Raw genomic sequence first — 16876 nt, 5'->3', positions numbered from 1 at the left:
AAATAAAATTTTTAAAAAAAACCACAATCACAAGCAGCAGCACTAATCACTGTAGAGTACCTGGTCTAACCTGCTCCCTAATCTGACATTCAAACAATCAGTGAAAAAATGACATGAAAAAGTCAAGTGTAAAAGATGGGATACAAAAGCACTGGAAAGGTTTTCATGTTAGAGCCTATTTCCTCAATGTACAATGGTTCTGCAAGTAGTCATTTCAACGTGCTCTTAACAAACATCCTAGTACTAAACTTTGCTAGTTATTTTATACAAAACTATCAACATAGGAATTTTCTTTATAGACAAGGCCACAACTTTTGGTTTGAAGCCCTAATGCCCCAGGTTTAGTCTTGGAAATATTTCATCGTTTCCTTACCTACTACTTCTTAAATATGCCAATAGAATCAGCTTTATTAATAAAGAGGCCAGGTGGTGGTTCACCCAGTAGAACTCACACATTACCATGCACAGGAACTTCAGTTTAGGCCTCTGCTACCCACTTACAGAAGTAAGGCAGTGCTGCAGATACATTTCTCTCTCCCTACCTCTCTATTTCCCTTTTAATTTGTCTCTATCCCCTGCCCCCCGCCCCAAAAAAAGCAAGGGGGTGGTACCAGGAACTGTAATTCATTGGGCAGGTACCAATTTCCAAGCAGTAACCTTGGTAGCAATAAAAAATAAAACAAAACAAGAAAGAAAACCACAAGATGTACGTGTATGTGTGTAGAAGCTTTCTCATACATTGCCAATAAAGTGTAAAGTTAAACATTCACTTCAAATTCTAGCACAAATCCCAAATTGTCAATCTTAACTTTCTCCCCCAATAAAAATCATACTTTTTTTCTGAATTTTTCTAACCTTGCATTAAAAAGTCTCAAGAATGAGAATGTATTGCACCAAAGCAAAGAACTCTGGGGAAGGAGAGTCGTGTGGTAGCACAGCGGGTTAACTGCACATGGCGCAAAGCCATGAATAAGGATCCTGGTTCGAGCCCCCGGCTCCCCACCTGCAGGGGAGTCACTTCACAAGCGATGAAGCAGAGAAGAAAAAAAAAAAGAAGAACTCTGGGGAAGGTGGGCAGAAAGTCAGAAAGTGGATTGGTGGAGGGGGCACTTTCAAGTCCTGGTACATGATGATGGACCTAATTTGAGGGTGAGATTGTTCTGCAGAAACCTATCTTGGTGAGATGAGAAATTCTACCCATGTGCCAAATACTATATTGTAAGCCATTAACCTCCCAATTGAAAAAAAAAAAAAGGTGGGGGAGAAAGAAATAATATAAAAGGAAGAGTTTCAAGAAATACTGAAAATATAGCTACTCTAGTCTACAAGGGGAAAAAAATGTTTCACCTGAACAGCAGATTTGTTTTCATTTTATTTCTTTATTAAATGACTTTATTGGAAAGTAGGACCTCATGCATGCATGCCCTATCCTCCACTACTAAATGATCACCACTGTCTTTTAAAGTCCTCCTCAGCTATCACATTTAAATCATTTAATTAAATTTCTTTGATTCTATCATTTTAGTAGAGGAGTTTATGGTTTACAGTACAGCTGCTGACATATGGGTACAATTTCTCATCTCCCTGTGAAAGATATCTGTAGAACACACTCACCATCATGCACCAGGACCTCAAAGCCACCTCCACCCACCCCACACACACCCTGCCCACCAACTCCCTCCTTCCTCAGAGTCCTTTGTTCTCGTGAACTAAACATGATTAAATAATTTTAAAGTAAGTTTTGCTCAATGCTTTTTTAATTGGCTTTTCATGATAAGGTGCCTCCATGGATGTCCTCTTACATCTTCTAAATTGCATTTTTTCCCCTTGCTTCTTTATTCTCTACATAGAAGTATTCCTTCTAAACTCAGTCTCTTTAACTCCGCTTGCTATTCTTTAATGTCTCCAGTCAGTACTAACAATACAAGATAGGGCACCTGCTTTGTCCTGTGTGTGGCCCAGATTTGAGCCCTTACACCATATGGCACTAGCACAGAACCCAGGGGGAGTTCCAGTGCTGTGGCGTGTCTTCCTCTCCCTCCACCCACCTGAAGTGTAAAGAATGAAAAGTCAGTCTGACAAGGCGGAAGTCAGTCTGAGCAAGGCAGTATTACACATGCACAGCTCGCTCCTCAGCATAAATAAATTACAGATCTCTCTCAAATGTATCCCACTCAAACTTCTGTACTGATAAGATGTTTCTTTCTTCTTAGATACTCAGATATTACCTCAAATTCATTTCCCTCCCACCTGATCTTAACTCCTGCTTGAAAACAGGACAAAAAAGGCACATGAAATTCCTTTACTTTGACTCAACAAAGAGAGTTCCAGTGAAGGAAGAAAAAAAATGAAACCAGAAGAGAAAAATGTTAAAGTTCAAAGCGTGGAAATAAACCAAAAGTCAAAGTGAAACAATAAATGAAGAGGAAGAGAGGAATTTCAAAAGTTATATTCCAAAGTTCAGTTATAATGTTCTTCCTGTGGAGCAGGAAGAACATCTGAAGCAGCTTATTAAATTCCAACAATTAAAAGTTTTGGAAGTGTTTAAATGCATATGATGACTCCTAATAACAGCTGATTTGAATATTAATGAACAGTATTTGATTACTCTGAAGAATAGCTATAAATCTCCTAAGATCTTTCTGAAATAACCCTTCTTCACAGTTTCCCAACCAAAGTAATGATGAGCTCAACCAGCCCAACCAATATATGTCAAATAATATTTACCGATAGTCTGTTAAGAAACAAAGAACACAGATAGAAAAAGGACTAAAATCATCACTACAGACCATAAAGTTAGGAAATACACTTTGCAAAATACTAAATTCTTGGTTCAGCATCTCAAGTGCTTTGTAATAAAAGTATTTTCAATGAACAAACTTCATAGCACAGATAGCATACTCATTTTAAAAGTTAAAACTCTGTTTTTCAAGTCCTTAGGGTTTCACCATTCTGAAATGACTTTTTCAGCTAGAAAGAAAAAGGAAGAAACACCAGAGTACCAAGATTTCTCCTGATGCAGTAGTACTTCTATATGGTGCAGCAGGCAAGGGCTCTAATATGCGGCATATGGCTGAGCAGGCACCCTCCCAGGTGAGCTCTCTCATTAGCCCCCAAAAGGTGAAGTTTTGAAAGAATTAAGAAGTGAACCAAAGGTGGTGGGACCAGTATGAAATTATACCCCTATTATAATTTTGTGAACCAATATTGAATTGTTAATAAAAAATAAAGGAAAATAAAATGAAATGAACCAAAGGTGATGGTGCGGTTTAGCTGATGCCAAGAACATGATTTATTTTCTGGATCATGAGTACTAATTGGAGGCTCTGGATTAGAAAGAGCATAATTTCTCTGAGATCCACTGGTTTAATCAAAAAGAAAACTGGGGAGAGCACAAAGAAAGCCTGTTGAAAGACACCAAAAATCAACAGGATTAGGGGGAAAAAGGGAGGTGGGGTGGGGAGTAAACAAACTTTCACAATACCTCTGCTTCTACAAACAAATTAAGAGATTAGAGGAGCAGTGAACTGAAGTGAAGGCATATTAACTATTAATGCTGGCAAGTGCAGCTGTGAATAGACCCATTTAATATATCAGCTAAAACCATACAGACTCACTTTAAAACCAAATAGCACTATACCATATACATATATTATGAATGAGTGCTGACAGAACATACTAAATACCTTAATAGAAATGTTATAGAGTAGGGGTAAATAGCACAAGTTATGCAAAGAGATTCTTATGCCTGAGGCTCCAAAGTTCCATGTTTAATTCCCTGTAACACCATAAGCCAGAGCTGATTTTTTTATCAGTGCTCTGATAAAAAAAATAAATAAAAATAAAAAGCAATTAAAAATCAAGAAAGAAAATTGAGAGATTTTACATATGTATAAAAAAACTACTTACTATAAACCATTAATCCCCCAATTAAAAAACTAAGAAAAATAGTAAAACTGTCTAGCCGTCAGTGGTTTACACTTTCAGTAAGGTCTACCTAACGTGGCTGACAAATTTAAAGTTTGATTCTGATAAAACTGCAACTACTGTGTGGACAGTTTCCTGTGTTATTTATTTAGGAAAAGGAGACCTTTGTGTGACCAGGACCTGGGTAAGGGAAGAAATAAGCCATGCTGAAATAGTAAATTATTACTTTTTTTTTAAGCATTTATTCATTTCCCTTTTGTTGCCTTGTTTTTATTGTTGTAGTTATTGTTGATGTCGTCATTGTTGGATAGGACAAAGAGAAATGGAGAGAGGAGGGGAACACAGAGAGGGGGAGAGAAAGACACCTGCAGACCTGCTTCACCGCCTGTGAAGCGACTCCTCTATAGGTGGAAAGCCGAGGGCTCAAACCCAGATCCTTATGCCGGTCCTTGCACTTTGCGTACGTGTGCTTAAACCACTGTGCTACCATCTGACTCCCAGTAAAGTATTTTTTAAGAAACACTAAAAGAGCTAAGGCAATTAGATGGTGATTTTGGAAACACCCGATTAAAGATACAGATGTCAAGTCGACATGGAAGGGTGAAATGTAAATAAGCAAAAGTTAGCTTCTGCCATCACAACAAAAGGAGTAAGAAGAAAATTATGAAAGAAAAAGGAATCAGTGAATATATGTATATCTGGAAATATGTATTTATGGAAATATATACACATATATGGAAAAAATCAGATCATGGTGGTATTTTTACAAAACTTTGTTTTTTAGTATTTTTTTTTTTTTTTCTTTTTCACAGAGACATAAGTTGAAAGGGAAGGGGGAGAAAGAAAGAAAAAGAGAGAGACCTGCAACACTGCTTTAGCATATCAGGCATTCCAACAGAAAAAACAAACTGGAGTGGTCTGGGAGGTGGTGCAGCAGATAAAGCACAGGACTCTTAAGCATGAGGTCCTGAGTTCAATCCCCAGCAGCACATGTACCAGAGTGATGTCTGGTTCGTTGTCTCTCTCCTCCTATCCTTCTCATTAATAAAGTCTTAAAAAAAAAAAAACTGGAAGTAGGAAAAGAATGAGCTTGATGGAGACTTAAGTTCCTGTTTTTATAAGGTGATAGCTTCTTTTTCAGGGAAACCACTGATAGCTCATGAAGAACACTTAAATAGCAATGAGTGACAGAACTTAAAGAGCTGAGAACAGTATAGACATGAGGAAAAAAAAAATACAGGTATGACTCTACAACATGATTACAAACAGACCTGCCATGATAAAAGAATTAGAAGTAAAATGTCACACAAAGGGAAAATGGAAATAGTCCCCAAAATGTGCATTATGTCGACAAGCCTGAGATGTTTCAAAATGAAAAAAATTTAAACCCCCTACAACACTTAAAGGGTAATTGGACTCTATATTCTTATCGCTGGAGGTTATAAAAGGAAAAAAGGGGGAAGTCTTTAAAATACATACTTCTGTGTTGAGACTGGTGAAAAGAGTATGTTTTGCTTCTTTCTGGTGAGTAGCTTCTGCTACTAACACTGGAGCCAGATCTGCTGTGTGGCGAATCCTTTCGGCCTACAGGTGATTCTCTGAAAAAGGCAGTGTCTCTTTTATGGGGAGAACGGTCTCTTGCATAGTGGGAAGAGTAGCCACTTTTTCTTCTAAAGCTGTCTCTCATGGTCCTTTGAAGAAAAAAAAAAAGAGTTCACTATAGCTTATATCTAACAATACAAACACAAACAGCAACTTCAGCTTCTCTTCATGCCACAATCTTTTCTCACCATCTAACTTCTTAAGTCAATAAACAAAATGAAGCTTTATTGGTGAAATATGATTTATAATGCATTTTCCCACACAAAGAGGAAGCAGGCAATTAAATGTAATAGCTATTTTCTTTGAAACAAGCATAGTAGTTTTTTTTTTAATACTACTATTTCTTTTTTTTCAAACATTTTATTTATTTATTAATGAGAAAGATAGGAGGAGAGAGAGAAAGAACCAGACATCACTCTGGTACATGTGCTGCCGGGGCTCAAACTCAGGACCTCATGCTTGAGAGTCCAATGCTCTATCCACTGCGCCACCTCCCGGACCACAGCATAGTAGTTTTTAAATATGAATATGGTTCTACTCTATTTGCATTAGCAACACAATGCACAGTTACCATACTATCAAAGACACCTAGGGAATGCCAGCCAAAGATTTCCCACAGGAGACATTCGTGTTTTATTAACCCTTTCTAGGTGTAATATATACTACAGGTTTCAAATGATCTGTGTCTGCCAGTTGTTGAACTAGCAAATGTTCACAGACAATCTTGTTGTCACTGAAGGAAAGGAAGTGACAGTAGTAGGTAAGGGCCAGGGATGCTGCTAAAACTCTACAGTGCTCTGGACAACCTCTATATATACACACAACAAAAAACTAAGCGAAATGGTAATTATGCCAAGGCTAAGAAACCCATCAAATATTTGTTGTCCAAGTCCGTATTTTTTAGTTTCTAGACCACTGCCCATCTCTAAATATCATCATTTTATAAACCATTTCTATTCTTATAAATTAGTTTACAGAACAATTTAGCAATTAAAGCAGAAAGTAGTAAAGTTTTATGAAGGGAAACAACTCAAAAAAGCTGAAAGAACACTTGGAATCAAATGGGCATTAACTGAAGATTTAGTGGGTAGACTTTCAAGTAATAATTAACATTTAACTCTAAACAGAAGAATACTATGAGACAAGCCAAAGGAATAAAATTTCAAATCTATGAAAAACAACTTCCACATATTGACTAGCAGTCCCCAATATTAACAGGTCATTGCCATTACTGGATAAGTTACTCCGAAGTAACTCCCCTTACATATGCAATTAAGCCTTTTTGGGAAAAAGAAAAAAGTAGCTAAAACTCATTTATGATGAGTGAAATTAGAAAAATACTAACAATGGAAATAAAACATTCAAAATCCTAATAAAATCCAGTTCAATCACCGAAACTAAAAGGTGTAACATCAACATAACAGAGCAACTGTGGCTACATAGGTACGGTACAGGTTTATTAAACTGAGACCTAATGGTGAAATTAAGCATACAGCTCTCCCCATGATAGAACTCTGACTGGTGGAGAGAATAAACAAAAAGCAGTGAATATACCCAATAGTACACACAGCAGACTCATCAGGAGGCAACTTGGTCCAGGCAAGACATAGAAGCTCAGATGTGGCAGAGAGCAGAAAAGATAATACCTAAGAATGCACTCTTGTAGACTCCATGGGACATGGTAAATGTCTGCCTGATAAAGAAAAGACAAACAGGGGCAGGGGTAGATAGCACGATGGTAGACTGTCATGCCTGAGGCTTCGAAGTCCAGGTTCAATCCCCTGTACCACCGTAAACCAGAGGTGATCAGTGTTCTGGTTATTTAAAAAAAAAAAAAAGACAAACAGGAGGCTACGGTTAGTCCAAGAATTCTTGCATGATGGATTAGTTGATAGGAGAAATACACACTTGAAAGATAAGCATGAAGGATAAAACAGACATTTATACTGGAGCATATTGACTTTGAGACGCCCATGTGGATAGGGCATCTCTTGGGAGACAATGAGGGACACCGGCAACAAGCTCAGAGATATCTGGTTGTCGATATAATCTGTATCTAAATAATATCTAAAGATATGGAGATAGATGACAACAAAGTACAAGAAAAGAAGAAAGCCCACAAAAGTACCACAGGAGAGAGATGGGATGTCAGAACAATTAGAAAAGCATGACAGAAGCTGGAGAGCAGGTTACCAAGCGATCCAAGAAAAATGTTCAGAGAAAGGTTAATAAAGGTTTCCTATGTAAAATTAATGGAGCTATTTTTGTCTTTTTATTTTATTAGGGAAATAATGATTTACAAGACAGCAAGAAGAATCAAGTCCAACAGCAAGGAAAACAAAATAAACCAGTGAGACTACATGAAATTAGGTGAGCTCTTACTGACAACTTAGGGGTGAAAAGAAGCAGGCCCACACTTAGAAAACTGCTTGCTTTCTTCTGGAGGAAAGCAAAGATGAAAAGATAAACTACAGTTTCCTAATCCTGCCACCAGATGGCAGTAAAATCACAGACCACTTGAGAGCTATCAGAGTAGCACCTCCCATAGCACATAGCTGACCCAGAAAGTGGTAATATTACTGACTTCACATGCATATGGGATTTTCAAATGATGTAGTGTGTCCCACTGTATGAAAAGCATGGAGGAATCATTCTGACTATGAAGGAGGATAGTATTAAGCAGGTGGGATAGGGGGTAAATATTCCAGAAGGCTGATACCTTAAGTCAGAAAATGTTTATTAGCAGGTGAAAATGGTGGGGGAAGGGGACTTCGGAAGAAAAGATGTGAAGTTCAAATATTAGCATTATTAAATATACCATGAACAAAACCAAAAATTCTAATTACTTCCTTATTCCCACAAATAACAACTCACCAACTTTTCACTAACTAAACATTTCTAAGATGTAAACCTTTTCCTCCACCTCAATTCATTCCCCTCTCAGATTCACACATTCATGATTTCTTTTTTGTTTGTTTGTTTTATTTATTGATTCATGAGAAATGATAGAAGCAAGAGAAAGAACCAGACATCACTCTGGTACATGTGCTGCCGGGGATGGAACCCAGGACCCCATGCTTGAGAATCCAATGCCTTATCCACTGCGCCACCTCCCGGACCACACATTCATGATTTCTGTCTATTGCCAGTATCATTTTTTTTTTTTGCCTCCAGGGTTATTGCTGGGGCTCGGTGCCTACACTACGAATCCACTGCTTCTGCTCCTGGAGGCTTTTTTTCCCCTTTTGTTGCCCGTGTTGTTCATCTTTGTTGTTATCAGTATTATTATTGTCATTGTTGTTGGACAGGACAGAGAGAAATCAAGAGAAGAGGGGAAGACAGAGAGGGGGAGAGAAAGACACCTGCAGACCTGCTTCACTGCTTGTGAAGCAACCCCCTACAGTGGGGGAGCCAGGGCCCAAACCGGGATTTTTATGCTGATCCTTACACCATGGGCACTTATTAATCCACTGCACTACTGCCTGGCCCCCTGCCACTATCATGTTAAGTCATCCTCTACAGTGAAGACAAGTAAATCTCAAGCTGGTATCTTAATTAGACTCTCCTTTCCCGAAACATGTTTAATTCTGTTTTTCAGTAGCTCCCCACTGTGGATAGCATAAAATCCAGGCTTCTTAGTTATAATCTACAGTTCCACACACCTTATTTACTTCCACAGAAAAACTTTTTAAATAAGTCTATTTTAAAATTATTTTTTATGTTTATTTATTTATTTTAGATAGACAGATATTGAGGGGGAAAAGGGAGAGGAAGAAGGGGAGGGAGAGGACAGACGAACAGATACCTGCAGCACTGCTTCTTCACTTATGAAGCTTTCCCCTGCAGGTGGGGACTGAGAGCTTGAACCTGGGTCCTTGTGTACTGTAATCTGTACATTCAACCAGGTGTGCCGCCGCCTAGGACCAAGTGGTGGCGCACTCCATTGAGTGTACATGATACAATGCACAAGGACCCAGGTTCAAGCCTCCAGTCCCTACCTGCAGGAGGGAAGCGACAAGCTATAAAGCACTGCTATAGGTCTCTCTCTCTCTCTCTCTCTCTCTCTCTCTGCTTCCCCCTTCTATCTCAAATTCTCTATCCATGTTCAATGAGTAAATGCATTACTTAATTTTTTTTTATCTTGCTCATAACTCTTGGTAAAGGATAAGTTGGTCCTTGCAAATAAAATGAAACAGGACCAGAGATAGCTCACCAGGTCGGATTAGTGCACTGTGATGAGTGTGACCACATGTGAATGCCATGAAAACTGAAAAGTGTCCAGAGCTGTGGTTTCTCTCCCTGTCTACTGAATGAAAAAAGTCAACCTAAAGTGAAATCAAGCATGTGTGATGTCCCAGCTCTGGGAGGGGGGGAAGGAACACTACTATGTTCTGAATTTCATATTCAAGCACAAACAGTCACTGAGAAAGTACAGAATCAAGGTAACAAGATAAGCACGTAATGATACCCTTGCAGTGCAGATAAAAATACCAAGTATGTGGCCCTAACTAGATACAATTAAAAAAAAAAAATCCAAAATGACTTCAGAGGTTGTCCTAGTAAGAATGCACAACCTGGGAGTTGGGCGGTAGTGCAGAGGTTAAGCGCAGGTAGTGCAAAGCACAAGTACCAGCATAAGGATCCCGGTTCAAGCCCCCGATCCCCACCTGCAGGGAAATCGCTTCACAGGCAATGAAGCAAGTCTGCAGGTGTCTATCTTTCTCTCCCCCTCTGTCTTCCCCTCCTCTCTCCATCTCTCTCTGTCCTATACAACACATCAATAACAACAATAATAACTACAACAATAAAACAACAAGGGCAACAAAAAGGAATAAATAATTTTTTTTTTAAATGCACAACCTGGGGAGTTGGGCAGTAGCACAGTGGGTTAAGCACACATGATGCGAAACCCAAGGACCAGCACAATGATGCCAATTTGAACCCCGGCCCCATGTGCAGGAGGGCCACTTCATAAGCAGTGAAGCAGGTCCTTCCTCTCTCAATTTCTCTCTGTTCTATCTAACAATTATAACAGCAATAACAACAACAAAGGCAACAAAAATGGGAAAAGATGGCCTCCAGGAGCAGTGTATTCTTAGTGCAGGCACACTTGAGCCCCAGTGATAATCCTGGAGGCAAAATAAATAAATAAGTAAATAATGCACAACCTGCATCCAATCTTAAAGAAACAATAGAGACGGGCCAGGTGGGGGCGCACCTGGTAAAGTGCATGTATTACAATCCATAAGGACCCAGATTTGAGCCCGTCCCCACCTGCAGGGGGCAAGCCTCAGGAATGGTGAAGCAGTGCTGCAGGTGTCGCTCTCTCCCCTCTCAATTGCTCTCTGTTCTATCAAAGTTTAAATTTAAAAAGGAAACAACAGGGGGTTAACAGTGCAGTAGATCACAGGTTGGACACTAGCACCTCTAATACCCCTAAGCTAAGAGGTGCTCTGGTCAAAAAACAGGGGCAGGGGTAGTGGTGGGAGGAAAAGAAACATTAGAAAACCTGAATTGAGAATCATTCTCCTGCTGCTGCTACAGCATGTATGTAACTGAGGTCTTGAAAAAGTATTAAGTCAGAAGAAAAAAATAGCAGGTGGTCACACTCCTACAAGGAATATAAACTAGCACAGATACAACAAAAGAAAAACAAACCCTTAGCATCTAACTGCAGGACCTAGATTATCAAAGAGGTGGACAGAGGAAACAGGAGGACACAGTGTCCAATATACTGTGGAGGAGGGACACTGGAATGTCGGCGGGGGATGTGGCAAAACTTACTTATTTTTCAGACCTGCTTCACCACCTGTGGAGCGACGCTCCTGCAGGTGGGGAGCCAGGGCTCGAACCGAGATCCTTACTGGTCCTTGAGCTTTCTGCCACATGCGCTTAACCCGCTGCGCTACTGCCCAACTCCCGGCAAAACTTATTTTAAAGAGGTACGAAACTGTATAAAACACCGTCTTCTAAACCAATGTTATTTCACTTATTAGAAAAGAGAAAACATGATCTCATTAGCATCTGTCAAAGATAATAAACATCTATCAACATAGGGGAAAATACACAAAGCAGTTAACGAGGCTGTGGGCACAGGGAAGTCACATGTATGTTTTCATTTCATTTGTGTAAAATTATATCAAGCAAATGCCTGAATTTAAGATAACTGGTATCTTTATGATATTATCTCTTTCCAGCCAATATTCCCATGCTGCTCTGCTCATTTTACTATGTCCAATAAAGTTGATTTAAAATTTTTTTGCATTGGCGTAAATATAGTTGTTGGTAAGTTTTTGTTTTTTTGGTTTTTTTTGACAGAACAGAGAGAAATTGAGAGGGGTGGGGAGATAGGAAGAGAGAGAGACCTATAGATCTGCTTCACCACTTGTGAAGCCTTCCCCCCTCCAGGTGGAGAGTGGGGGCTCAAATCCAGGTCCTTGCACATGGCAGTAGTACTCTTAACTGAGTGTGCCACCACCCAGCCCCACAGTGGTTTAAAATGTTAACTAATCACATTTCACACTTGTTACTACTTACTACTCTACTTCTTAGGATTTTTAATACATTTTCTAATTATGCTTCTGGTAGTTGATTTTATTGTACTGAACTTTGCCAATTTCCTAATAGTTCTAATACTTTATATAGACATTAGATTTTTCTACACTGTTAACTCTAGAACCTTTATGAAGTTTAGTTTCTTTCCTTCTAAGCTCCACACTACTTTCCTTGTCTTACCATAAGGGCTGAGACCTCCATTACCATGACAAAGAAAAACCATGGAAGCAAGTATCAGTGTTCTGCCCTGATTTTAAAGCAAATGATAATAAACTTGCATTCAGTATAGCAAATGCCTGTTTACCAGGTGAGAGAACTCCTAATTCATTCCTACAGGCTATAAATTTTTATAATTACTGAGAGTTATATGTCATCTGAATGTATTTTAGGATCTATTGTCCCTACTGCTTCTGACAGGCAATATTATATGAATTCTGAATGTCCCTGCACACCCCGGCCACAAATGCCAAGTTGTAAGGCTTCTGAATGGAGCTGTTCACACAGATAATTCAAGAGTCAGGTGGTCTCACAGAAATGACTGTTAACTGCTCACTCTGAGTTTCAGAAAGGAGGACTCACTTCCTTGTGCTACAAGGTAACAAAGTTCTTAACCCCTGGGTTCCCCAGCTGTGCTGTCTCCACTGTGTACACAATCACTGTCTGACCATCACACAGCCCTGTGGGGGAGTCAGCCACTATGCAGCTGACTGCTGTGCTATGAGGAATAAACAAACATGCTTTGCTCCAAGCCACTAAATAAATACTGTTGTTAATCTATGGTACCTATGAAGTTTTAGCAGTTGAATCCTTGCAGCAGTTGAATCCTTGCTACTGTCTACAAGGATATTCTTCTGACAATTCACAAGGGATCTTTAAACGGACCCTATTAAACTTCAGATACTACCATTACACAGTCATTAACAAAACAAAAAAGCTGTCATTTTGATTATATCTGTCTTTCACTTTCTAATCAAATGACTAAGTTATCAAAGGTAGCAACGACCAAGATCCTTCCAAAATGTGTTTTCCCAACAGAATTTAAGCACAATAAAGCAACTAAGAGAAAGTTTTACACAGCAGATAAATTGTAATGATTTATGGATTATCAGAAAGACATGAGTTATTTTCTAGTTAAGCAAACATACTTTGTCATTCATACCACATAATAATGTAATCAAATAACTTATTAATACCTCAAACGTTTTAAATATTTTATTGTCAATCACAAAATGCCAATAGAACACTAGCTATCCATACTGTAATATAGTCACTAAAAGAATAATACTTGTCACTTGCAAAACTTTATACTCAATAAAATGTTAGTCTAGATTATTGTCTGCAGTTAGACCTCAATAGCAGACATCCCAGATGTCAAGTATTAAAGTAGTTATGGTTATAATCATACCTATAGTCAGGCTGGCGGCTTGCAGAATGATCATCTCTTGCCCACCTATAGCCAGATTCATCCTGTAACACAAAAATGCTAATCAGAGAGATACCCATTTACATTACTATATGGCCAAATGGCATAAATTTGGTCAAGTGGGAAACTACTCTATGGTCAAAATAATATGTGGGCAAAAAGTATGTCTTTCTCGTTTCCTGGGGTTTTGTTTGTTTGTTTTATTTATTTTTATTTTTATTTTTTAACCAGAGCACTGTTCAGCTCTGTTCCGGTGGTGCGGAGGATCGAACCTGGGATTTTGGTGCCTCAGGCATGAGAGTCTGTTTGCATAACCATTATGCTATCTACCCTCCACCCGTGTTTTGTTTTGGTTTGCCTCCAGGGTTATCATTGGGGTTCAGTGCCTGCACTATGAATATACTGCTCCTAGAGGCCATCTTTTTTCCATTGTTGTTGCTGGATAGGGCAGAGAAAAATTGAGAAAGAAGGGTAAGACAGAGGCAGGGAGAGAAAGACACCTGCAGACCTGCTTCACCACCTGTGAAGTAACCCCCTGCAGGTGGGGAGCCAGAGGCTCAAACCAGAATCCTTACACTTTACACTGGTCCTTGTGCTTCATACTATGTGTGCTTAACCCAATGAACTACCACTCAGCCCCCAAAGTGTATCTTCCTAAATTCCTCTGAGCTTCAAAAGCATAAAAAAGAAAAAAGGTACATCAAAGTATTTCAACAAATAAAAGTATATGGTATTATTTATCACTACTAAACTGAAATATCTGGTAGGTTCAGGCAACCTTATTGTCAAATGTATAACCAGCATTACAACAGCTAAGAACTATTGGAATAACAGAGGCTCAATTTAAATTTGATAAAGCATACATTTTTCAACCTTTTATTTCCTTACTTTTGTCAAGTGATTTCACCAATATTCATCTCCAAACCCAAACAATTATTATTTTTCTACTTTCCTTGAGAGGTTTTCTTTTCTTACCTTACCTATCATTGATATAGCCATTTACTTAATATAACTTAAATTATATTAAAAACAAGATGTGGTAATTCAATTTACTCAAAGAGAATACAATTTGCTCTCTAAAACAGACACATCTGACTTTGGTCTGCCAAAGAGATGGGGAGGGGAGAGGAGTGGGGAGAAAAGGAGTGGAAAGAAAGGTACACATTTGTAAAGGTATACACAGGACAGGGGAGATAGCATAATGGTTATGCTAAAAGACTTTCATGCCTGAGCCAGCCAAGTCTGGTGTTAAACCTCCTGCAACACAAAAACTGGGCAGTAATTGGGAGAAGGGGTAGGAAAAAGGAGGGGAAGAGAAAGATGCACATAGTAATACACACCCATTTACTTTAAAACTATATGCAGAGTGGGGCTGGGCAGTGGCACACCAGGTTAAGTGCACATAATACAAAGCTCAAGGACTCAACCACAGATGAGTGGCTGAGCTAGTTGTGGTATATAGACACAGTGGAATACTACTACTTGTTAGCGAGCAAAATCAAACCACTGCAAGGAAGCAAAAGATGTTTATTCACAAATTTGAATCCGGGTCAAGAGGTGACTGACAGCAGTCCACCAAACTCGACCGCGAACAAGGCACAAACCACACAATTTATAGGATTTCTGAATACACTCAGGGAGGGAGAATGCATCACCTTATCAATCTATATCCAATAATATGCTATAGAAAACACGGAATCCAATCATTTCAAGCCTAGCAAAAAGTGGGATCCACTCAAAGCAAAGCGCAGGCTAATTTTAAACATTGCAAAACCACACAACCAATAAAACCTAGCCAGAGTAGGGTCATCACATCCTCCCGCCATCAGCTGCAACCTTCTGGTAAACAGTTTCCTTGTGCAAAGGTCCTGATAAGCCTTGCCTGTATGTGGGATCTATAAAACAACTAGTGGCTTACTGATTGGGTCCTGTTTTTCAAGGGGAAAGGGTAAGGAATTTTCCATCTTACACAACTCAGCTACTGAATATGGTGATTTCACTGTTTCTAGCCCATCTTGTATGGAGCTTGAAGAAATCATGTTAAGTGAAATAAGTCAGAAACAGAAGGATAAATATGGGATGATCTCACTCACAGGCAGAAGTTGAAAAAAAAAGATCAAGCTCTCTCCTCTCCCGGATCAACTAGGAATACCAAAGGAGACCACCGGGACCGAAACAAGACAGGACTAGAATGACCACAGGAACCCAGTAAATCACCCATGAGTACAAACATGCGTGGCTGGTGACAGAGAGGAGAGAGGGGCCTAAGGAGAGACTAAGTGACTGCTAACAGTTCAACAGTTTATCAGTGGAGACACCACCTCCAGTCTGCTCCACAACAAGGGGACAGCTGAAGGGAGGAAAGGACTCCACAGAGACTCACCAAGTGCAACTCTGAGTCTCCATTGCTACTACCCTCAGAATCTAGAGCAGCAACAGGGAGGGACACCAGGGGACAGAGATCTAACCGGGAAACTCAGGAGAAGACCTATACCTCAGTGGCATAGCTGAGGGGCTGTGAAAGTCTCTATGCATAACCACTGGATTATCTCTGCCACACCCTGCTTTATCTCTTGGTCAGGAGTCAGTGATTAAGCTAAGAAGCCTATTGATAGTTTAAAAGCCCTCAGGCTCCCATAGTCTACAGGGAAGAAAAAAAAAGAGGCTTTTACACCACTGAGCTCCAACTCAGGGATTGAAAAAGCTGTTAACTTCCACCACTGTGAACCCTTTAATTAAATTACTTAGACACAAGTCAATCCAGGCAATAGTGATCAGTAATTTGAAAAGTACTGATAAAGGGAACTCATAACATAATATATAAAATGGTTAAAACAACAAGAAAAAATATTGGAGACTCGAACCAGGACAAGAGTCCAGCTAAAAGTCCTCCAGAGGGTGAAGCACAAAACAACGAGTTCAACATCCAAACATTAGCTAAGGAAATAATAACAGGAGTAAAGAATTTGAAAAAATTGTAATCAGAAATGCAGGAACAACAAATGAGAATATGAAAGAAAATTCTAATAATCTCATGGTTATTAGAGAGCTGAAAGCTGAAATCACTGAGCTAAGAAGGCAACTAGCTGAACAAGCTAAAACAGTATCAGAGCAGGGCAACAAAATAGATGAACTCCAGAAAGCAGTAGAGGGCAGAGAGAATAGAATCTATGAGACTGAAGACAGAATTAGCAAGATTGAGGATGAATTAGAGACAACTAAAAAAGAAGAGATCTCAAAAAGAGATTAAGAGATGCTGAAAACAACAACAGAGTCCTATGGGATGACTTCAAAAGAAACAATATATGCATTATTGGCTTACCAGAGGAAGAAAGAGAAGGAGAGGAAGAAAGCATCCTCCAGGCCATA

General features: G+C 39.2%; 1 protein-coding gene across 8 annotated transcripts in view; it reads right to left on the bottom strand.

Moving 5' to 3' along the window:
* Window positions 1–16876, bottom strand: part of PPHLN1 (periphilin 1) — a 64643-nt gene that overhangs the window by 26571 nt on the left and 21196 nt on the right. For all 8 annotated transcript variants that reach the window (XM_060191569.1, XM_060191573.1, XM_060191567.1 and 5 more), the window contains 2 exons: window positions 13490–13551; window positions 5407–5618 (listed from right to left, as the gene is read on the bottom strand). In XM_060191569.1, coding sequence (XP_060047552.1) covers window positions 5407–5618; window positions 13490–13551 — 274 coding nt within the window. The remainder of the gene's footprint in view (window positions 1–5406; window positions 5619–13489; window positions 13552–16876) is intronic.

The sequence above is a fragment of the Erinaceus europaeus genome, chromosome 5 (assembly GCF_950295315.1).
Source record: "Erinaceus europaeus chromosome 5, mEriEur2.1, whole genome shotgun sequence".
Classification (NCBI taxonomy): Eukaryota; Metazoa; Chordata; class Mammalia; order Eulipotyphla; family Erinaceidae; genus Erinaceus; species Erinaceus europaeus.
Note: the sequence above shows the minus strand (reverse complement) of the source record. Positions and strands in the feature narration are given on the sequence as shown.